Source organism: Pseudorca crassidens, chromosome 8, assembly GCF_039906515.1.
Source record: "Pseudorca crassidens isolate mPseCra1 chromosome 8, mPseCra1.hap1, whole genome shotgun sequence".
Taxonomy (NCBI): domain Eukaryota; kingdom Metazoa; phylum Chordata; class Mammalia; order Artiodactyla; family Delphinidae; genus Pseudorca; species Pseudorca crassidens.
In genome coordinates this window covers 22,905,318-22,929,895 of record NC_090303.1, presented here as the reverse complement: position 1 = coordinate 22,929,895, position 24,578 = coordinate 22,905,318, and the positions used below count along the sequence as shown (strand labels likewise).

The window sequence follows — 24,578 nt, the reverse complement described above, 5'->3', positions numbered from 1 at the left end:
GGAGAAATGTCTATTTACGTCTTCTGCCCATTTTTGGATTGGGTTGTGTGTTTCCTTAATATTGAGCTGCATGAGCTGTTTATATATTTCGGAGATTAATCCTTTGTCCGTTGATTTGTTTGCAAACATTTTCTCCCATTCTGAGCGTTGTCTTTTTGTCTTGTTTATGATTTCCTTTGCTGTGCAAAAGCTTTTAAGTTTCATTAGGTCCTATTTGTTTATTTTTGTTTTTATTTCCATTACTCTAGAAGGTGGATCAAAAAAGATCTTGCTGTGATTTATGTCAAAGAGTGTTCTTCCTATGTTTTCCTCTAAGAATTTTATAGTGTCCGGTCTTATATTGAAGTCTCGAATACATTTTGAGTTTATTTTTGTGTATGATGTTAAGGAGTGTTCTAATATCATTCTTTTACATGTAGCTCTCCAGTTTTTCCAGCACCGCTTGTTGAAGAGACTGTCTTTTCTCCATTGTATATCCTTGCCTTCTTTGTCATAAATTAGTTGACCATAGGTGTGTGGGTTTACCTCTGGGCTTTCTATATTGTTCCATTGATCTGTTTTTTCTGTTTTTGTGCTAGTACCATATTGTCTTGATTACTGTAGCTTTGTAGTATAGTCTGAAGCCAGGGAGTCTGATTCTTCCATCTCAGTTTTTTTCCCTCAAGACTGCTTTGGCTATTAGGGGTCTTTTTTTTCTCCATACAAATTTTAAGATTTTTTATTCTAGTTCCATAAAAAATGTCGTTGGTAATTTGCTAGGGATTGCATTGAATCTGTAGATTGCTTTGGGTAGTATAGTCATTTTCACAATATTGATTGTTCCAATCCAATGGTATATCTCTCCATCTGTTCGTATCATTTTTAATTTCTTTCATCAGTGTCGTATAGTTTTCTGCATACAGGTCTTTTGTCTCCCTAGGTGGGTTTATTCCTAGAGATTTTATTCTTTTTGTTGCCATGGTAAATGGGAGTGTTTCCTTAGTTTCTCTTTCAGATTTTTCATCATTAGTGTATAGGAATGCAAGAGATTTCTGTGCATTAAGTTTGTATCCTGCAACTTTACCAAATTCATTGATTTGCTCTAGTAGTTTTCTGATGGCATCTTTAGGATTCTCTATGTATCGTATCAGGTCATTTGCAAACAGTAACAGTTTTATTCTTCTTTTCCAATTTGTATTCCTTTTATTTATTTTTCTTCTCTGATTGCCGTGGCTAGGACTTCCAAAACTATGTTGAATAATAGTGGTGAGAGTGGACATCCTTGTCTTGTTCCTGATCTTAGAGGAAATGCTTTCAGTTTTTCCCCATTGAGAATGATATTTGCTGTGGGTTTTTTGTATATGGCCTTTATTATGTTGAGGTAGGTTCCCTCTATGCCCACCTTCTGGAGAGTTTTTTATCATAAATGGGTGATGAATTTTGTGAAAAGCTTTTCCTGCATCTATTGAGATGATCATATGGTTTTTATTCTTCAATTTGTTAATATGGTGTATCACATTGATTGATTTGCGTATATTGAAGAATCCTTGCATCCCTGGGATAAATCCCACTTGATCATAGTATATGATCCTTTTAATGTGTTGTTGGATTCTGTTTCCTAGTATCTTGTTGAGGATTTTTACATCTATATTCATCAGTGATATTGGTCTATAATTTTCTTTTTTTGTAGTATCTTTGTCTGCTTTTGTTATCAGGGTGATGCTGGCCTCATAGAATGAGTTAGGGAGTGTTCCTTCCTCTGCAGTTTTTTGGAAGACTTTGAGAAGGATAAGTGTTAGCTCTTCTCTAAATGTTTGATAGTATTTACCTGCGAAGCCATCTGGTCCTGGACTTTTTTTTGTTGGAAGATTTTTAATCACAGTTTCTATTTCATTCCTTGTGATTGGTCTGTTCATATTTTCTATTTCTTCCTGGTTCAGTCTTGGATGGTTATACCTTTCTAAGAATTTGTCCATTTCTTCCGGGATGTCTATTTTATTGGTATTGAGTTGCTGGTAGTAGTCTCTTAGGATGCTTTGTATTTCTGCGGTGTCTGTTGTAACTTCTCCTTTTTCATTTCTAACTTTATGAATTTGAGTCCTCTCCCTCTTTTTCTTGATGAGTCTTGCTAATGGTTTATTAATTTTGTTTATCTCCTCAAAGAACCAGCTTTTACTTTTATTGATCTTTGCTATTGTTTTCTTTGTTTGTATTTCATTTATTTCTGCTCTGATCTTTATGATTTCTTTCCTTCTGCTAACTTTGGGTTTTGTTTGTTCTTCATTCTCTAGTTCCTTTAGGTGTAAGGTTAGATTGTTTATTTGAAATTTTTCTTGTTTCTTGAGGTAGGCTTGTATAGCTATAAACTTCCCTCTTAGAACTGCTTTTGCTGCATCCCATAGGTTTTGGTTTGTCGTGTTTTCATTGTCATTTGTCTCTAGGTATTTTTTGATTTCCTATTTGATTTCTTCAGTGATCTCTTGGTTATTTAGTAACGTAGTGTTTAGCCTCCATGTGTTTGTGTTTTTTACGTTTTTTTCCCTGTAATTCATTTCTAATCTCATTGCGTTGTGGTCAGAAAAGATGCTTGATTTCAATTTTCTTAAATGTACTGAGGCTTGATTTGTGACCCAAGATGTGATCTATCCTGGAGAATGTTCCATGCGCACTTGAGAAGAAAGTGTAATCTGCTCTTTTTGGATAGAATGTCCTATAAATAACATTTATATCTATCTGTTCTGTTGTGTTATTTAAAGCTTCTGTTTTTTTATTTATTTTCATTTTGGATGATCTGTCCATTGGTGTGAGTGAGATGTTAAAGTCCCTCACTATTATTTATTACTGTCAATTTCCTCTTTTACAGCTGTTAGCAGTTGCCTTATGTATTGAGGTTCTCCTATGTTGGGTGCATATATATTTATAATTGTTATATCTTCTTCTTGGATTGATCTTTCGATCATTATATAGTGTCCTTGCTTGTCTCTTGTAACATTCTTTATTTTAAAGTCTGTTTTATCTGGTATGAGTATAGCTACTCCAGCTTTCTTTTGATTTCCATTTGCATGGAATATCTTTTTCCATCCCCTCACTTTCAGTCTGTATGTGTCCCTAGGTCTGAAGTGGGTCTCTTGTAGACAGCATATATATGGGTCTTGTTTTTGTATCCATTCAGCAAGCCTGTGTCTTTTGGTTGGAGCATTTAATCCATTCATGTTTAAGGTAATTATCTATATGTATGTTTCTATGACCATTTTCTTAATTGTTTTGAGTTTGTTTTTGTAGGTTCTTTTCTTCTCTTGTGTTTCCCACTTAGAGAAGTTCCTTCAGCATTTGTTGTAGAACTGGTTTGGTGGTGCTGAATTCTCTTAGCTTTTGCTTGTCTGTAAAGCTTTTGATTTCTCTATCGAATCTGAATGAGATCCTTGCAGGGTAGAGTAATCTTGGTTGTAGGTTCTTCCCTTTCCCTTTCATCACTTTAAGTATATCATGCCCCTCCCTTCTGGCTTGTAGAGTTTCTGCTGAGAAATCAGCTGTTAACCTCATGGGAGTTCCCTTGTATGTTTTTTGTCGTTTTTCCCTTGCTGCTTTCAATAATTTTTCTTTGTCTTTAATTTTTGCCATTTTGATTACTGTGTGTCTCGGTGTGTTTCTCCTTGGGTTTATCGTGTATGGGACTCTCTGCGCTTCCTGGACTTGGGTGGCTATTTCCTTTCCCATGTTAGGGAAGTTTTCGACTCTAATCTCTTCAAATATTTTCTCGGGTCCTTTCTCTCTCTCTTCTCCTTCATAATGTGAATGTTGTTGTGTTTAATGTTGTCCCAGAGACCTCTTAGGCTGTCTTCATTTCTTTTCATTCATTTTTCTTTATTCTGTTCTGCAGCAGTGAATTCCACCATTTGGTCTTCCAGGTCACTTATCCGTTCTTCTGCCTCACTTATTCTGCTATTGATTCTGTCTAGTGTAGTGTTCATTTCAGTTATTGTATTGTTCATCTCTGTTTGTTTGTCCTTTAATTCTTCTAGGTCTTTGTTAAACATTTCTTGTATCTTCCTGATCTTTGACTCCATTCTTTTTCCGAGGTCCTGGATCATCTTCCCTATCATTATTCTGAATTATTTTTCTGGAAGTTTGCCTATCTCCACTTCATTTAGTTGTTTTTCTGGGGTTTTATCTTGTTCCTTCATCTGGTACATAACCCTCTGCCTTTTCATCTTGTCTATCTTTCTGTGAATGTGGTTCTTCTTCCACAGGCTGCAGGATTGTAGTTCTTCTTGCTTCTGCTGTCTGCCCTCTGGTGGATGAGGCAATCTAAGAGGATTGTGCAGGTTTCCTAATAGGAGGGGCTGGTTGTGGGTAGAGCTGACTGTTGCTCTGGTGGGCAGAGCTCAGTAAAACTTTAATCCACTTGACTGCTGATGGGTGGGGCGGGGTTCCCTCCCAGTTGGTTGTTTGCCCTGAGGCAACCCAACACTGGAGCCTACCTGGGCTCTTTTTTGGGGCTAATGGCGGACTTTGGGAGGGCTCACACCAAGGAGTACTTCCAAGAACTTCTGCTGCCAGTGTGCTTGTCCCCATGGTGAGCCACAGCCACCCCCCGCCTCTGCAGGAGACCCTCCAACACTAGCAGGTAGGTCTGCTTCAGTCTCCCCTGGGGTCACTGCTCCTTCCCCTGGGTCCCAATGCACACACTACTTTGTGTGTGCCCTCCAAGAGTGGAGTCTCTGTTTCTCCCAGTCCTGTCGAAGTTCTGCAATCAATTCCCACTAGGCTTCAAAGTCTGATTCTCTAGGAATTCCTCCTCCTGTTGCCGGACCCACAGGTTGGGAAGCCTGATGTGGGGCTCAGAACCTTCACTCCAGTGTGTGGACTTATGTGGTATAAATGTTCTCCAGTCTGTGAGTCACCCAACCAGCAGTTATGGGATTAGATTTTGCTGTGATTGCACCCCTCCTACTGTCTCATTGTGGCTTCTCCTTTGTTTTTGGATGTGTGGTATCTTTTTTGGTGAGTTCCAGTGTCTTCCTGTCGATGATTGTCCAGGAGCTATTTGTGATTCTGGTGTTCTCACAAGAGGGAATGAGAGCGTGTCCTTCTAGTCCGCCATCTTGGTTTAGGCTCCGGCAGCCATTTTCCGGTGTTAAATAAGCCTCGTTATTTTCTCATTATGCGTGCTGATCAAAGAGTACTTAAAATGTAAAAGCATTTTCTTTCCATTTCTACTTGTTATTTGGCTAGACAATAACATACATTACCATTCTTTTATTTTATTTTAATGATTTTAACAATCCCATCATGTGAGTGTTGAAGAAAGAAGACTTCCAAAAATGGTAGATTATTATAATAGAATCCCCTTACAAAGCTCTGACAACAAATATAAGTGTATTTGATATCTCCAGATATGAGACTGATTATCATTAAATAAAAATTCAGAAAGATAAAGATAAGGTTATAAACAAAAAGTCAGGTAAGAACTATATTTGTCTCACTGCTGTCAAAGCTGAATACATTTGAAAGGATATTGTTTTCCTTTTTTTATAGTACAAGATGACATTGTTAAACATTATTTATTACTAGTGTTTAACAGATGACTTTAGATGAAATTATGTTATAATAGACAGCTAATTGTGTAATAAAAATGGACGGATCACACATTTTTTATTATCAAATTTCATATCTTCAATCTAGCTAAGTAAGATGAACTTTTAAATTATCAAGAAAAAAATTATATCCTGTGGCTGAGCTTAACTGGATCTGCTATAGGCAAAAAGAGACTATTTGGTTTGATAAACCAATAAAATTAATTTTTCATTAATGTAGTCCAGAAGAAACTCCTCACCATTAGGTGTGTGGTTTCTGAAAGCTTATTAAATACCATTTATTGAGTCTGTCATAATGAAAAGAGCTTAGTTCAAATTTCCATTAAGCACAACAGTCATATACAGAGGTTGACAAAGTCCCCTCATTTTATTCTTACTTCACTTTCTCCAGTTTTAATTGGGCATCAAAAAACATATGAATATGTTTTCAGATAGATAAAATGATAGGAATTATTATCTTTCTTTTTTCTGTTATATTACTTAAGTAAGTTAGTTGGGGGCATTGACTTAATATGTAAATAGTTAATAGCTATCAGTCAACCCAGAAAAGTCATATTAATAGCTACCGTCTACTAAGCACTTGGTATGTATTAAGCATTTTACATAATTCATTTAGTCATTACCACAACACTGTATGTTAGATACTATTATTCATGTTTTACAGACAGAGAAACTTAAGGAAGCCAGGCCATCAATCTCGGAGGCGGTAGAAATAGAGTTGCAGCCCAGGACAGGAATTAAGAGACCTGATGCTGTCCATATTTAAGTTACACTTGACTCCCATACTCTCGGTACAACAAGATAATATTAAAATCTATACAGTGCTTGATCTTTAAACACTTTCACATATTTCTCTTCAAAACAGTCCGGTGAGGTGAATAGGATATTTACAGGTGAGGCCATTGCAGTTCAGAGATATTAGGGGAACTTTACAAAGGTAGTGAGAGGTAGACTTAATCTTCAAATGTGGTTTAAACTTCAAACGGTGGTTTGATCTTAAAAATAACAGAGAATGATAACTGAGACTCACTGTAAGTGGCTTTCACTCTGGTGAAGCCCAAGAGGTCCGTGTGAGATTGAGGAAACCAGAGTGCAGGTGGCTCGCCTCACCGATGTTACTGCTCACGGCCTAATCCACCATTTACAGGTAACTCTTATGTGAACGTTAAGGGGAGGGTCTTACCTGCACTCGAGGTTCCCCCTTGTTACCACACAAGGAATTTCTGTAAGTAATTGAGTACCATGTTTTCATTTCTTATTGTATCACTGGACTTCAGCAGGACCTAACCTGTCCTTTTCAAGGTTTGAGACAAGACATACGTAGTTGTTATTATTGACTACCCCCATTCTCACTCACATACAACTCTAATCTTACTCATAAATATTAGTGCAGAATCTTATTATCATTATCATGATTGCCAGAGACAGTGGCCCATGTTCAATTTCCAGAGTTGGTAAGGGCAAAGTTCAAGAAAAGTAGAGTTAGGATTAGCCCTAAGTGAGGCTAAAAGGCAACCCTTGGAGGAGACTCTTATAGTTTGAAAACTAGGTCACCCAGAGCCGGTCTCCTGGCTCCCCACCCATATTCTCATTATCATTTCATTGCTCACTTTTTACAATATGCAAAACATACACACATATATGTGTTTTCTTATAAAACATATTCAGCCCCTGTTTCTATGCACATAATCATTGGGTTCTTTAAAAAAAATCATTTAATAATCAAAATAACGTGCTATATTTTCACAGTTTTATCTTCCAAAAACCAGCATGTAATTTACAATGCTGTGAAAGTTTCCAGTTTCACAAATAACACTGATAATTGAGAATTACCTGGCTGAAGTAGTCACAGATTACTCAGATCTTCTCTGCAGATTCTAGGTATCCAGCAAAAGATCTTTTTCTCCCTAAGACTCATCAAAAGTACTTTTAATCTTGCTTTGTTTTCTAATTCTTCCTGCATTACTTTCTAACATATGAAAGGAATAGCGATGTGTTTTATTTTTCTCTGGTCTTAACAGTGTTAGAGACTCAGTAGTCAAGAATAATATTTTTTTAATCTTTTTCTCACTCTGAACGTTAGACTTGGAAACCTGGGGAGGTTTGCTATTATATAAAGTTGGAATTATCTTCCTGTCGTGTTGACTTTCAAAATCTCACAGTCTTGTTCCCAATCGTGTCCATATCCCCTCACTGGCACTCTTTCCCTGACTCCCTCCTTCCTGGATAATCCTAGACATTAGAGATGTCACCTTCGTGATTCCTCACTGTTCTGAGTGTCCTTGGTAATTCTCTGACTCACCTCGATGTCAGGCCCAAAGTATTCCTGTACCCATGGCTGTGTATGTCTAACATTATATGTGAGTGATGTGTCTGCACAGGTTTTTGGTACTGAATCATATTTTTTGGAGTTCACTAGACTTAGGCTATATTGTGACTTCACATTTTAACAACTCATACCTAAGTTATTAATAAATTGCAATCCAGTTCAACATACAGTATATTACAAGTCAGATTATTCTCACCCTTCCCAGCACATTGTAAGGTCTAGTTCCCTGGGTAATGTGATTCTTCACCGTCAGAGAGCATCTTGTCCATCCTCATAACACCGGGTAAGTACAATAACCAGTACATTGGAGGTAACGACTAAATGATGCTGAAATGACCGAGAATTCTAGGGAGCACTGCAACTTTTCCTATGTGGTTAATATGGCCAAACTCATTCTGTAATCCCCCCAAGTTCAGGAATAAGGCACATCCTCCAGGATGGAGACTTTCCAAGTTATGGCCAGCCATTAGACTAAAGCCATAATGGAAGGAGGGAAACTTGAAACAAAACCAAACCTCATCCCATGGCTTGGAAGTATCCTCCCCGTCTTGAAGTTCATCCTCTCCCCCGTGCCTGCTGCTCTCACGGTACCACCCACATGCAAACACACGCATGTGTGTATTCACGAGCCCCATACTCTGGCTAAGCAGGATGGATATTCCCAAACACCTTTGAATCCACTCTTCTCCTCCTAAAATGCCTCCTTCTCCATCTGGCAAAATACATCTATCCTCTTAGAATCTGCTTAAGTGTCACTTCCTTTGTGAAGCATCCCTGAACCATCAGACTAAGTTGTCTTTTCTTCTTTGGAGTCCCCACTTTGTGCATACAAATTTTCTGACCGCTTATAAAGTGACCAACTCAGCCCAATTTACCCAGGACAGTCCAGGTTTTAGAAAAGGAAGTCCCGCACCCTGGGAAACGCTTTAGTCTTAGACAAACCTGGGGTTGTTGGTCATCCAGCTTGTGTGCCTGCCCCGTTGGAGTATGGGCCCCCTTGGTGAAGGGGTTGTGTTGTATTCATTTTCGTGTTCCCAGTGCCTAGCACACTGATCCATTCATGAAAGTGTACATGAGACTTAAAGGACTAAAGCCAGTGAGTCAGGGTTGGCAGACACCAGTGGAGGAGAATTGATGTAGTCTTGTCTCTTAATACTGAAAGATGTTGAAATAGTGTAGTCTTTTAGTCTCCTTCTAGCTAAGCTCTATTCTCCAAGTTTATAACTCATTACTTTTGCTCAATGTCTTGTTACCTTTGATAACAATAACCTCCTCCTGCACCCCACAATAAAATTTAAGAGAGGTGTTTATGGGAATGGGAAGGGATGGATAAAAAACATTTTTACATGCATGCCTACTGGCTCTGAAATTTTAAAAAATGAGTCTATGTATCTTGCAGGTCCTGGGGGCTTCACGGCATGATTGACAGTGCACAGTGTCATTTCTGCTGAGAGTAAAATATCAAGTTTTCCAAGTAATTGGTAAACAGTAATGGCTAAGCAATGAATCCCCCTTATACATAAGATACACATAAAATACACATTACAAATCAATGCCAACTGAATAAATTGCCACTACTACTAGGGAAGGGAAGAGAGCTCACCTATCTGAAAATATATCCACATTTGGGAAACTCTGCCTGGTGGGGAATGGAGGACAGACTCCTTAGCTGTGAGAGTGTCAGCACGAATATAAAAATACTCTTCTCAGTTGGCCATGATTCCGCCTCCCACCTGGACACTATGTCCCCAGATCAGACACCCTCATGTCCAGAAAGAGCAAGAGAAAGTAACACGTGACTCAATCTTCCCACCCACATTCATAAAGCAAATTCACATTTCCCCCAGGTACAGTAGGGAATAATGAATGGACATTTATAGAAAGAAAATGATCACTTAAGTGTTAGAATTGGGAAGAAATCTTTCAAGAGGCAGGATTCAATTAGTCTGTTTTTAGAAAATACTCCAAGTAAAATAGATTTAATTCTTCCATTTATCCAAAGCTCATTTTTTAAAAAATAAAGTATATTTAAAACATTAGTCTTTAATCTAGTACTTCTAAAATTTCTAGATTTTCAAAGCACTGTAAGGCATACATCATAGTATGGAAAGAGTATTTTATAGTTTTTTTTGTTTGTTTTATCTCCCCTGCTAGACTGTGTGTCTGATTGATCTTTGCCCCTACCTGCACCCACTACCAAAGTGCCTAGCAAAGACTATTTGAGAAACAAATATCTGATGAGTCACAGTAGCATTTATTGAGTACTTACATCCAGGCACTGGTCTTAAGTGATTTACTCATTTTAATTTATTTAATATGCACAACAACTTTATGAGGTGGTCTTACATTTATCCCAGCTTTATAGATGAAAAATTCTGAAGCACAGGGAGGGTAAATAATGTGCGAAAGATCATATGCCTAGGATGTGGTGGGGCTTGGATGTGAATGCCAGCAATGTGACTGCAGTGACCAAGCTCTTAACACAGTGTCCTGCCTTCTATCGAGAGGGTTGGCCCCAGAAGATCCCTGTAGAGTTATTATCTTCTCTTAGTTTCTGAAGCAAGAGGAAGTTTTTATTCCATCTGTCTCAACTGGATAGTAGAGAAAACTTTATGGGGTCTTCCCAAAGCTTGTATTTAAATGAATAAAAATACAGACAGGGAGAGGGCAGTGTGTGTGTTTGGTTACCAGTGTAGCTACAGTTTAGGGGTTCAGATGTGAGGAAGCAACATACATACACTTTCCTGACCATCCAGGAGTATGGGAGTCAGAATTAGGGTCAAGCAAAACCAATGGAATTCCAAGCAACCTGGAAATTCATACTGTGATTCCATTCAGGAATTATTCTCTCTTTAAAAAAATATATGCTCCCAGTAAAATAGATTTTGGGAAGCCCCAAAAGGAGCAGGTTTGCATAGAAGGGATGACATACTGAGCTTCAACCCCAAACCCCAAGCCAACCTTCCCACACCCAGTGCTGAGTAGCTGCCTCCTGGCGCTCCCATATTTTGTCCCTAATGTAGTGCTTTGCCATTTGAGCACATTTCTGTTGTAACACAGACAGCAGATCCAAATCTTTCATCAGTGAAGTGGGATGGCTTTTTCACTATCACGAGAAAGTCTTGAAAGATTCTCTGTTTTGAAAGATTCCGTGGATCATTACCCAAATGCAGATTGGTTAGAGCACATAAGTTGGCCCTAAGCTTCACCATAAGTTCTGTCACAACATGTATTTTATGGAAGAGTTAAACTGGAAAACAGCAAGATCTATGACCTTTCATGCACGCCTGTCTCCCTCCAGGCGTTTATTCAACAAATATTTATTGAGCACTGGCTACCTCATGCATTGGAGTAATTAGCGTAGCCACCTTGATCATCTTGGAAATATTTTACTCGTGGTGCAATCTCCACTTGAAAGCTGCTGTCTTCGTCTCTCACATTGAGCCAAAGATCCATTTCTAATCTGTCAGCTGAAGTCAAGACGATGTGATAGTGACCAGTGGGTACAAAAGGTGTCATTTGTGACTATGCACTAAAAGTGCCCCTCTCCAAAAACCCAGGAGAAGCCTGGTGGAGAGTTAACAAGCTGGAGTGTGGAGGGAGCGCTGGTAGTGAGGGTCAGATGATGGCCTTCGTCACCCAGCAGACCTGTCCTTTGTGTACTGATGGGCTCGGGATGTACGACTTTCCCCGTTTCTTCCATTGCTTCCCCACGGTGAAGGAGGTGGCAGTCACACAGGACTTTGAGCTGGGACTACCTCTGGCAGCATATCATCCATCAGCTGCAAAGATTTCCTTCCCTCTGTTGCATGTCTCACCCTTTTGTTGGCACGTGTCCTCTCTTCTAGAGCAAAAGAGCATTTTCTAGTATTCCCCAGGGCCCTACACAGAAAAAGAGACTTCCAGTTGAATAAGGCAAGAAAGTCCTTATTCAACTACCTTCTCACACCTTCTCAGCTTCTAACTTAGGGGACTGCAACCCTCGCTGCACTACAGAGTTATCTGGGAAGCTTTTTTTTTAAAATGTCAATGCTCGTACCCCATTTGGAGGTTGTGGCTCAGTTGAGTTAGGGTGGGCCTGAGTCCTCTCTGTTTTTGTTTGCTTTTTAAGTTCTTCAGGTTCATCCAGAGCTACAGAATACTGCCACATACGAACTTATCTTAAGTTTCCATTCCATTCCATAATGAAAAGGGGAGGTAGAAGTTAAGCTGCAAATGAGTGACTGTACTGGCAAAGAGAAGGTGATGGAATGTCATCCTTGAATATCCTGTTCACTTTGCCATTCCCACATGGAAGGATCTCATATCAGTAGTCTCTCCTTTTTGTAAAAGGAAATGGGGTTGTTGGGATCTACCCTCCTCAGAATATGTCTCTTACCCCCTTAGCTCTTAACACCTAAAAATTCTATTACTAAAATATGATAATAAACTAGATTGAACTAAAGAATAAGAACTCTTGGTAGCTTCCCAGGCTCCTGTTCAGTACAGAGCTGGATGAACTAGCAAATAATTCTCTCACAGAGCCTAAACAATGAGGGGGAGGACGACATTTGTCATTCACGTCCTTTTACACATTGTAAGTCCCCCAAATCCTTGCTAAAAGGACTTCAAACTATTCTTATTGGAAGCACAAGGAAGACAAGGCTTCTCTATTCAGCAACAATCATATTTCTTTGTAATAGCTCTTTTAAAGCTTGGGAGCATTTTAAATTCTAAATGAATGACTTTATTTGTGACAATGCAAATGTTCTGTAGCAATTAGCTCAGGACACTAAAGCCATCCCAGCTTCCACTCTTTGTCAGGTACAAGTCATACCAGACGAGTTCATTGGTATTTTCATTCTCTGTGAAATGCAGAACTTCACTTTGATGGTGAATGGAATCTTGTCAACATGGTTTCCGTAAAGCAAGTGGCTATGACTTTTCTAAGGAAGTAATTATATGCAGGCAGCAAGTTGGAGGAACCCAACTGTATAGTAAATCTACCCCAGAAAGTTCTTGTAATGTATTTTCTAAGAATAAAGTTACGCATATGATGAACAACGACCTAGAAAAACAGAAACAGAACAGATAGGAAATGAAGAAAGCTAATACTTCGGTACACCTCAGAACTTTTCTGATTTCTCAAAATTAGTAACATATATTTGCAGACAAAAGTTTTAAAACACATATTCATCATGTAACAAAAAAAATATTCCCTCTCACTATGTCCAGTGCTTAGTATACAAAATTGAATAACACATGGACCCTGTATACAGGTGTGCACGGTCTAGAGAAGGAAATAAACATGAAAATCAGTTATTAAAACACAGTATGATAAGGTTACTAAATTCATTATCGTGTCATTATCATTTAGGATGTTGTGTACTACATCACAGAAACACCTTTATCCAAGACCTGGAAAGAATGATCTCAAGAGAGTCAGTAACAGGAATGCTATGTCCTTCAGAACGACTGTCTTGAGTTTATCTTAAATACTGTGAAGAATATAACTGGTTTCTCTTGCTTGCTGAATTAGCAGCTTGAAAGCTCAAAGCTAATTTGCAACATAACTCTAGTAAACAAATAGGATCCTATATTATTAATTTTGTCTATTGATCTTCCACCTAGACTCAACTAACTTCACCCTGGATTTTGTTTACTTTTCCTTGTTGTTGTTCTTTAAAAGGGCCTCAGATTCTCTTGACTATGAGGCAGGGTGTAAGAAAATAAATAAACTGTGATGACAGAGGTCTGTTGAAGGTTTTATGACAGCCAAGGGGAGGAGCACAACACAGGCAGAGAATGTTGCTGGGTGGGGTTGGAGAAGGAGTTATGGAACAGATGGAAAAAACAGTGTAATAGTAATGACAATAACAGCAACAGCACTTATAAATAATAGTAATAGAGAATAACTATACTTTGAAAATAAAGAACAACTATACCTTACAAGTGTGGGGTCCTCCCTGTATATCTGTACTTTGCAAACATTATTTCTCTTATCTTCACAGCAACTCCAAGAAGTAGATATTAATGTCCCTATTTTACAGATGGGGATATTGGTGCTCAGAGAATTTAGTGATTTGCCTAAGATGCCACCTCAAACTCAGGCTGTCTCGCTTCAGCTGCTACACCACTAATGCTCTCAGTCTCACGGGAAAAGAGAAGAGGCTTGATAGGGTGTTGCTGATTTGAGTGGCTCCGAGTGTATCCAAAGCAAAAGGTGCATGTGGTGATGCAGCCAAAGGAGAAGATATGGAGATGAGTAAGGGTGGAGTCAGGAAGAATGTTTCTTTAGGTAATAGGAAGATTTCAAAGGAGTTTAGTAAGAGACAATGGAGAAAAGGGAAGAGGGGCTTCGAATCTGCCCCTCCTGAAATAGAGTGGTGCTGTCAGAGTTTATGGAGTTAAGGAAGCTTTGAAAGCTCAGACTGTAGTTCACTACACACCACAGATCGTGGTGACTCCTTGATGACAAGAGCAGTACAGTAGATTTTACTTCCAATGGAAAATAATCTTATGTAAGACACATTTGCTTTGAACCCCGTACCAGTGAGTAGCATTACCAAAGAACGTTATCAGCACCCCTTTCCTAAATAGCATCCTAACCTATACCAGCGGCAATATTAGTGAGAGGTTCTGGTGCTTTTAAAGACCCTCCCCCCGTAAAGCCTCCTCTCTGGACTCAGAATGAGGACAGTGTCAGTGATGATAAGATGATGATGGTGTTGGCCATGATGATAACAGCTGCTGCTAGTTACTGAGCATGTCTATGCTTGAAACCCTGGGCCAATATTCATTATTTCATTGAATCCTCACAACTGCCCAGGAGGAAGCCAATACTGTGCCCATCTTAGAGATGCAGACACTGAGGTTCAGACTTAGTAACTTGTGCAAGGTCACACAGCAAATCAAGGGGCAGAGCTGGATTTTGAAACCAGGACTAGGTGACTCCAGAGCCTGTGTGGCAGCAGCTCCCCTGCCCCGACCTCATGAGAAAGTAACTAGATACTGCAGTCGTCTTATTGTGTTTCTGACAATCGCTTTTCTGTCTCACCAGGAATTATCTGACTTATACTAACAGAAAATTGGTTGTTGAGATTTTGTTTCTTTTACCTCCTTCCTTTTCTTACGAGTATTTATAGACCTAAAATAAGAGGATTGCGTGTGCACATTAAGTATGTGTACACTCGTCAATGTGAAATCATACATTGAGAAGAGAAGGTATGTAAGGTAAAGGATGAATTTTAGAGGCAGATGTGGTCCATTCCCAGCGTTTTCACTTCTAGGCACGTGATTTAGAGCAAGTCATTTGACCTCTTGTGTGTCAGTCTCATCACCTTTAAAATGGGGATAATTAGAATTCAAGACTGTTGCCATGAGAATTGACTGAGGAAATTTGTGTATAGTACCTGGCACAGAGTTAAGTACTGAGTAATTGTTCATTCCTCTTCTAAGCCCTCTCTCCTCTTCATGCTCTCATACAATAATCCTATTTTTGTTTGTACAAAGAACCAAAATCAGTGTACATGCCCCCGCTCTAGTGGGGCATGTATACGTAGAGAAAGAGCTACTTGACACTGCTGCTAGGCAGGGTTATGGTTCCCACCCTCTCCATGGACAAGAAACTCTAAACTTTATACAAGAATGCATCACACTGTAAGAATACTATAAGGAATTCTTAAACTCTAAGCCCTTGGTTTAGCTGATCCACACTTGCTTAAAGATGCTCTGTGTCTGACATCTAGAAGTTTATTGTCTCACTAGGGAGAATGTAAATACTCTGCTTTTGACTGATCTCAGTATCAGTCATCCTACAGGTATTCCACAACTCCTAAATATCCTTAGGAGTGTTTCCGCACAGTCCTTTAATCCAAGTCTGTCTGATTCTAAAATGTGTGGACTTCAGTTGCTCTAAGAGTAAAGCAATCAGTGAATTGACCTTATACTCATGTGGTTGGATATTGGGACTTTACAAAACTTAGAAACACTTTACAAATACGTTTTTCTTCAGCACCATTTGGTATAAATTTCATTTGTTGGCCATTTATTTGAATGCACCAAACTCGTCTCAAACTAACACGGTAGACCAGAAAGCTAGTTCACGTTCTAGTTCTTTTGGCTCAATCATGCATAACTTAAATACAATACCGTATGATAGAGCCATTGAGAGCTCTGCTCTTGTCAGGGAAATGCGTACCGTACACAGGCCAGCCCCAGCAGAGGCCTGACTGCGTGCTGGTGGGGTATTCAGCTAGAGCTATTCATATGTTCTCTTAAATGACTTTGCCCCACTGTTATCCTAATTTGAAATTTTATTTTTCAGCCACATAAATAGAAGAACACAGTTTGAAAACCCTGTCCTGGAAGCAAAAAGGAAGCTACAGCAGCATAACATGCCCCACACAGAACTTGGAACAAAGCCCCTGCAGGCCCCAGGTTTCCGAGGTTAGTACCTGTCAGCACGCAGTGTTTCAGAGAGAAAGACTGTATCGAACTGCCTGCTCTCCAAATAGGCCTTTATCTTGGACCATTTCATATAATTTGCTTTCCCCAGACCCCTCAATTAGCTTTAGCTGGGTGTTTGCTCTGTCTCCAGACTCATGCATTTAGCACTCACGAGTGAATGTAACGCCTTGGGTAGCACCTTATAGGAATTTACAGCACGTCGCCAGGTAGAGCTGAAAGGGTATGACCGTGGTACCGTAAACTGCAGAGATTCATAGAGACTCATAAGTTTGTCCTCAAATGACCAAGCACAAGAATGAGGCTTGTTCTCCTTTGTGACAGTAGACAGCTACTCATCGACAGTACCTAGGCCCAAACCCGCCTGCCCCCGCGCCGCCCGGGAGCGGTCGCGCAGCGTGAGTGACCTGTCTTACTATGGGCGCCACCTCGCCTGGAGGCCCGGGCGCATCGGTATGTCCTGGGTTGCTTGCTGCACCTCACTTCACCCTGGAGCCACACACGGGGATGAGATGCTGCACGCACTTTTCACATCTTAGTGGGCTCTCACTCACACGTGAAAGCACGAAGGAGGCTCTGGTAGTCGGGAAGTCTAGATATGCCTACGGTTGATTTCACACCGTATCACTACAGCACGATAAGGATGAATGTAAAGGTCTCACTGTTGAACTTCTCTCCAAATTGTAAACTTTACTTTCATAAAGGAAACGGAGGTGACAAGATTATGTGCGTTTTTATTTATATTTTAAAGAAGTGCTCTGTCTTCTTCACAAAGATATATGAGATGTGTAAATAGACAAAGTAAAATTCCAATAGAATGACTCATGACTTTATAGTTTGTCCATTACACATCACCTAAAATGGAACAACAGCAGACAGAATACTTAACTAAGTCACCATGTACAGTGTGGCTGTTTTAACTAACAAATCATATCACCCAAAATGGAACAACTAAAAAAATATATAAAATACTTGACAGTGGTAACATTTAAAGCAGATGTTAATTCTAATTCCTAGTATGACTATTATTTTTCAAGCATTTAATATATGTAGTAATACACTTACTACCGATCATAGCTGAAAAAGCATGTTAAATAACAAATTACTAGTTAAAGCTCTATGAGTGGGTTCAAGTTCTGTTCAGGTTATTTAGGTATATGATTTGAACATGTCAACATATTATGACAAAATATGTTACCTTTACATTCATAATTAAATCTAGAGATATTGGCTTGTGTCTTGCTCACATTTTAGAGTATACTAAACACTCTCAGGTCAGTAGAAATGGATTTATCTGGTTATGTTTATAGCATCTCATAATATAAGCAACAGCTAACTCAGTCCCACATCCAGGCATTCTTTCTAAACAGTTTAGACATTTGAAGAGGTGCTAATATTCCACTGGTCCTATTTTTTTGGAAACAACACAGTACATTTCGGTCTTCTAGTCCCATCCCTTCAAGGTTTGGGGCAGCACCGGCCACTCACACATACCTCCTACCTGGACCTTTCCAGAACAAGAGAAATGTATCCAGATGTGTCTGGATGATTTTAGGCTCTGCTTTATCTTCACCTGTTGATTCAGCCCTTTTTAAGCACAAGAAGGTGAATTTAGTGAACGGAAACAATGATGACAAAAAAATCTCTCTCCAAACCAAGCAGCTCTTTCACCTTTCCCTGCATGCTTGGGACTGCTCTGCGTTTGTGGGAAGTGCTTAGAGGTGTGCACCTGAAGTCACACCTGCTTGCATTTACTATAATTAACCCCACAGTTACCCCTGGGATTGCTGCTCAGTGGCTGGCTTTTCCCCATGTAAGAACGTGCCTTAACTGTGCTTTTTCTTTTTTAACTTCTGTCGGCCAATGTAGAAAAACCACTCTTTACCCGGGATGCATCCCAGTTGAAGGGAACATTTCTCAGCACCACACTAAAAAAGAGCAACATGGGGTTTGGATTTACCATCATTGGTGGAGATGAGCCTGATGAGTTTCTGCAGGTGAAAAGTGTGATTCCCGATGGGCCTGCAGCTCAGGACGGAAAAATGGAAACAGGTAAGTTCCATAATACTTTAGAAAATTGTTTTGCAACCTTTTTCCTAAGGCAGATATGAAGAGCTTCTTTCTGTGTTTTTAATTTGAAGGTCAAAGGTCACTTCACTTTAGGACAACCACAGATTATGTCTCCCCTAAATTGAATAATAATCAAATTGAAGTATTTCTGGAAACAACTTTAAATACCACTTTTGTCTCATTTTTCTGACTGCCCCTTCTATTTGCTGGATTCAGTGCACCCTTGAGATTGACACTTTTCTAATTTATTTCTGGAGTCCCTTCTCAGGGGTGTGATTAACATTTCATACTTTTCTTGCTTATGTTCAGCTATTGATATTTTTAAAATCTGTATTAATCTTATAGTATTCTCATGCTGAATTGCCCAGGTTAGTTATATTTAAATATGCACGCTCATCTCATAGAAAAAAATGTTAATGATATTCATCTTTATATATCCCCATACAATGTTTTAATATATAAGGTTTTTTTCTCTAGTCCTTATGAATGAATTTTCATATGCAGTTACTTGGATATCTATCAAATTATAATCAAAATTCATTTAACATGGAAATGCAGAGGCAAATTGTTAAGGGCAAGAAAATATAAAATATGAAAGGTGCACAGAGACAGAGAAAAAAGTAATGAACTAAGTCTGATTTTGTAGTCTGATTTTAAATTCTCCTTCCTGGTCCATGACTTGGAATTAGTCCCATAATTTATAAATACTATTTTCCTTGTCTGGAAAATAAAGAAGAAATCAAATCTGATCTTATCTAAATAATAATCAAATACTGATTTAAGAATTTTGGAGTACTGTTTTTGAAATGCCTTAGAAAATTACAAAGTGTAATAACTATATATCACCATTTCACACTTTTCCCAACATTGATATAATTTATGATGTTAACTTACTAAAGTCAATGGGTCCTAGAAGATACAGAAATTAGAGAATTACTTTTGAGGAAAAATTATGCCATTTGTATGCTCCATATTTTTACAAATTGTTATTCCGTGGTTTTTAAAGTGGTTTATGTATGAAGAAACAACATAAAATTGAGGTCTTCATCTGACATTTTTCATTTTAAAAATGACTGTTTATTAAATGGTTCCTATAGAAATAACATCTTTTCAAGGTCACCTAATGAGTATATTTGTCACTGCCAGTCACTAGTGAGTAATAATGTATTTAATAGATGTTACATTTCCTTGAAAGTTGAGTAAAGTTTCAAAACTAACTAACCACATTTTTCAAATGCTACTGTTGTAAAGATCATGTGTACATAATTTTCTGCAAGTTAGAGAGTATCTAACTCTGCTGTTCATCTGGTGAGATTTTACTAAGCAGCCACACTTTCATGTTGACAAAAATCACAAAAAAACATCAAATGACTCAATTAAAAATCATCCTATCACCCACAATTAGAGTACGAGGACATTGTGGATTTAATACCAGCTTAGTAGAGGGAAAAGGATCCCCAATGCTTTTGAACTATAGTGAAATATTTAACAAACCCATTTCTTCTTTTCTTGTGTCAATATTTTTTTATTGAAGTATAGTTGATTTATAATGCTGTGTTAATTTCTGCTGTACAGCAAAGTGATTCCATTATACATACATATATATATGTATATTATTTTTTTGTATTCTTTTCCATTATGGTTTATCATAGGATACTGAATATAGTTCTCTGTGTTATACAGTAGGACCTTGCTGCTTATCCATTCTGTACATAAAAGCTTACATCTGCTAACCCCAACCTCCCATTGCATCCCTCCTCCAACCCCCTGCCCCCTTGGCAACCACCAGTCTGTTCTCTATGTCCGTGATTCTGTTTCACAGATAGGTTCATTTGTGTCATATTTTAGATTACACATATAAGTGATATCATATGGTATGTGTCTCTCTCTTTCTGACTTACTTCACTTAGTATGATGATCTCTAGTTGCATCCATGTTGCTGGAAATGGCATTATTTCATTCCTTTTTGTAACTGAGTAGTATTCCATTGTGTGTGTGTGTGTGTGTGTGTGTGTGTGTGTGTGTGTGTGTGTGTATCACATCTTCTTTATCCATTCATCTGCCGATGGACATTTAGGTTGTTTCCATGTCTTGGCTATTGTGAGTAGTGCTGCTGTCAACAGAGGGGTGCATGTATCTTTTTGAATTATAGTTTTGTCTGGATATATGCCCAGGAGTGGGATTGCTGGATCATATGGTGATTCTGTTTTTAGTTTTCTGAGGAACCTCCATACTGTTTTCCACAGTGGTTGCACCAACTTACATTCCCACCAACAGTGTAGGAGGGTTTCCTTTTCTCCTAACCCTCTCCAGCATTTGTTATTTGTAGAGTTTTTAATGATGGCCATTCTGACCTGTGTGAGGTGGTACCTCATTGTAGTTTTGATTTGCATTTCCCTAATAATTAGCAATGTTGAGTATCTTTTCATGTGCCTCTTTGGCTATCTGTATGTCTTCTTTGGAGAAATGTCTCTTTAGGTCTTCTGCTCATTTTTTGATTGGATTGTTTGTTTTTTTGTTGTTGAGTTGTATGAGTTGTATGAAATTAAACACTTATCAGTCGCTTTGGTTGCAAATATTTTCTCCCATTCTGTAGGTTGTCTTTGTTTGTTTGTGGTTTCCTTTGCTGTGCAAAAGCTTGTAAGTTTAATTAGGTCCCATTTGTTTATTTTTGTTTTTATTTCTATTGCCTTGGAAGACTGACCTAACAATTTATGTCAGAGGATGTTTTGCCTATGATCTCTTCTAGGAGTTTTATGGTGTCGTGTCTTATATTTAAGTCATTAAGCCATTTTGAGTTTATTTTTGTGCATGGTGAGAGGGTGTGTTCTAACTTCATTGGTTTACATGTGGCTGTCCAACTTTCCCAGCACGACTTGCTGAAGAGACTGTCTTTTTCCCGTTGTATATTCTTGCCCCCTTTGTTGAAGATTAATTGACTATAGGTGTGTGGGTTTATTTCTTTACTCTCTATTCTGTTCCATTGATTCATATGTCTATTTTTGTGCCAGTACCACGCTGTTTTGTTTACTGTAGCTTTGTAGTATTGTCTGAAGTCTGGGAGGGTTAGGCCTCCTGCTTTCTACTTTTTCTTCAGGATTGCTTTGGCAATTCTGGGTCTTTTATGGTTCCATATGAATTTTAGGATTATTTGTTCTAGCTCTGTGAAAAATGTCATGGGTAATTTGATAGGGATTGTAATAAATCTGTAGATTGCTTTGGATAGTATGGCCATTTTAACAATATTAATCCTTCCAATACAAGAGCATGGGATATCTTGCCATTTCTTTGAGTAATCTTCGGTTTCCCTTATTAATGTTTTATAGTTCTCAGCATATAAGTCTTTCACCTCCTTGGTCAGGTAACAAACCCATTTCTTTTCGTAATAAAAAACCCAGTTATTTTTTATCTTGCCCAATCCACTATTCTGTGTTTCAAAACTAGAAAAGACTTCTTTCAGTGTACACTTAAAAGACAAAATAAAATCAAAAGGTTTGCACAATAAGGTGTTTTTCCTTCTCACTAATTTTCCTAGTTTGCCACACTCACACAGTCTAAGTTAGCCTACTCAACAGCAAAGTCAAAGCTTTATTTAGAATGTAGCAGATTTTCTGCACTTAAGATAATCACAGAACGGTCCTAATAGAAAGAGAAGGACCTAGGATTTTATTCTGTTCACTGTCTCCTATTTATTCTTCTATTTATTCATTCAGCAAACACTTGTTAAGCTCCTTCCTTTCACAGTCATTGCTGTCCACCAGGACTACAAAGGTGGAAATGACAAGGGCCAGGCTCTTGAGGAGTTTACATCCAGGAGGGGCTTTGGATATATAAACAAGTAAATGTAACACAGTATGAATAGGATGAGTCTGTAATAACCATGATGTTGGCACTAAGTCAGGAGAGCTGGGCAAGGGCACAACAGAATTTTTTTTTAAGTGTGTTTCTAACTATATAATTTTATTAGGCTTTTTAGGGATGATAATTTCTCTCATCAGAAAAGAAAATAAAATGTTGAAATCCACTGCTTATTAAATAGTCAAAAATACTGTGTTTATTTTTAATCATGATATGATTTAAAGTAAAATGTAAACATATTTCTGTAGCATTCCACAAGTTATAGTAGAGGGAATGGCTTCTCAGTTCAGTTCAGCAAATATTTAGTGAATACCCGTATGTGCCATGCATTCTGATAATTACTTGGGATGCAGAAACAAGTGTTTCTATTCTTAAGAAGCTTACAGTATAGAAATAATGAGTGATATGTTAGTGAATATTTATAACAATGCAAATACAAATATGTACAAAGTCCAGAAATAGTACAGAGGAAAGGGGGGTCAATTCTATTGAGAAGAGCTTAGGGAGGGAAGGCCTCATAGAAGATGATGTCTGACAGAGTTTTGAATGATGAATAGGCGTTTGCTGGGTGGACAAGTGAAGAAAGCTAGAGGAAGAAGAAACAGCAATGTGCAAAAGCACAGTAGTGGGAAATACCTAGGAAAAGATTTATATGCCATCTCAGTGTAGGTTAATATTTTGCCTTCAGTGGGTGTTTATGTGAAGTATCAAGTACGACGATAATTATAACTGATAAAGATGAACTTTTCAGGCTTGTGGCAAGCATCAAGGAACAGTATATAGTCATATATCGTCAAACAGAAAACATATAAATGCATGAATACCTATATATAAAACCTTTCTCATGTAAATTTTTAACTAATTAATCATAGAGATTTACTCTATGATTTATGTTTTCTTTACTTGTAAATCCCTAGAACCTGAAACAGTGCCAGGCAAATAGCAGTTACTCAATAAATGTTGGCTGGTTGGATGGATGGATGGATGCGTACACTTAGAAATTAAAAAGTGAAATTTGAATTAGCTGAATTCCACTTTTCCAATATAGCCTAGTCAATGCTAATCAGACCAATAGCTTACCACTGAAGCAAAAACAAATCATCTTTCCAGTTTCTGGATGAAATTTAAAAGACAAGTACATGTTAGGGACAAAATTAATTTCCTTTTTGTAATGATTTCATCTATAAATGAACCTCAAGAATTAACAAAAATAATAGACACTACAGATATAAACAATAAATCATTGATATTTAAAAGGCGAGCAATGTCATTTGACATTGAAATAATCATGAAAATATTTTAATCAACTTTTCTAGCTCTAGATCATCTCTAGTTTAGGCAAAGAGATGTCAGTAGTTTGGACACAAAGAAAAATCCATTCTACTAAAGTTGACTTACGGTCCTGTACTATAGTAACAAGGGTAGGGTGGTCCGTTCTCAGTCAGCACTGATTCTAGGAAGCAATGGAGACAGGAGAGATGGAGGACACTGTGCCCCCCACCAGTTTTTTAACAACTAATTGAGCCAATCCCCAATGGTCCTATAATGTTCCAGAAGACACTTTCTTAGAAGAAATTACCATAGTGCCCAGAAACCATCCGACTTCTGATTATTAAGGATTCACGACATCCCATCAATCATTTGTAGACACCAGAGATCCTGATAACATTCTTTAAACTATTTTAAAAATCAAGATTGATGTAACAAGGCTTATGTAGAAACTGCAGAGTCTAAAACATACTTATCTATCATCCTTCCATTAAAAAGCTTCCCTCGTTACATGGTGTTTCATGTTTCTCCCCAGGCTAATTTTTGAATCAAGGCTTATGGTTTTCAACAAATGTAAGAGCAAGGAAAGTTGACCTATCCATGAGGTTCTCCTATAGATGGGTTGAATTATGAGGTCAGTCACATCCCATTAGTTTTTATTTGCCCTCTTCTAATAGTTCGTCACTTTATTAGTAGAATGGCAACAAACTGGAAAACCAACACCCTGACATTCTCTAGCTCCTGGCATTTCTCCATTTGAGCAGATTGATGTTATTGCTTTTCCTGGTTGCTACCTCTTTATTAGCTTCTCTAAAAGGGACACAAGATTAACTTTGTCAGAATCACTTGGGGAGCTTTTTAAAGATGCAGATTTCTGTGCCCGTAGACCTGCTGATTCCAAGTTTCTTGAAGTAGTGCTGGGAGTGTGCATTTATATACTTTTAAAAATGGTCAAAGCAATACAGGCACATGGTAAAAAATAATAATAATAATAATAACGTCGAAATATTTATAATGCATAAAAATTTCTC

The 24,578-nt window shown here is 38.2% G+C and overlaps 1 protein-coding gene across 10 annotated transcripts in view; it reads left to right on the top strand.

Annotated features, from left to right (window-relative positions):
• The window catches only part of MAGI2 (membrane associated guanylate kinase, WW and PDZ domain containing 2), a 1,357,470-nt gene that overhangs the window by 993,449 nt on the left and 339,443 nt on the right, over positions 1-24,578 (top strand). For all 10 annotated transcript variants that reach the window (XM_067746035.1, XM_067746031.1, XM_067746038.1 and 7 more), the window contains 2 exons: positions 16,211-16,332; positions 18,220-18,402. In XM_067746035.1, coding sequence (XP_067602136.1) covers positions 16,211-16,332; positions 18,220-18,402 — 305 coding nt within the window. The remainder of the gene's footprint in view (positions 1-16,210; positions 16,333-18,219; positions 18,403-24,578) is intronic.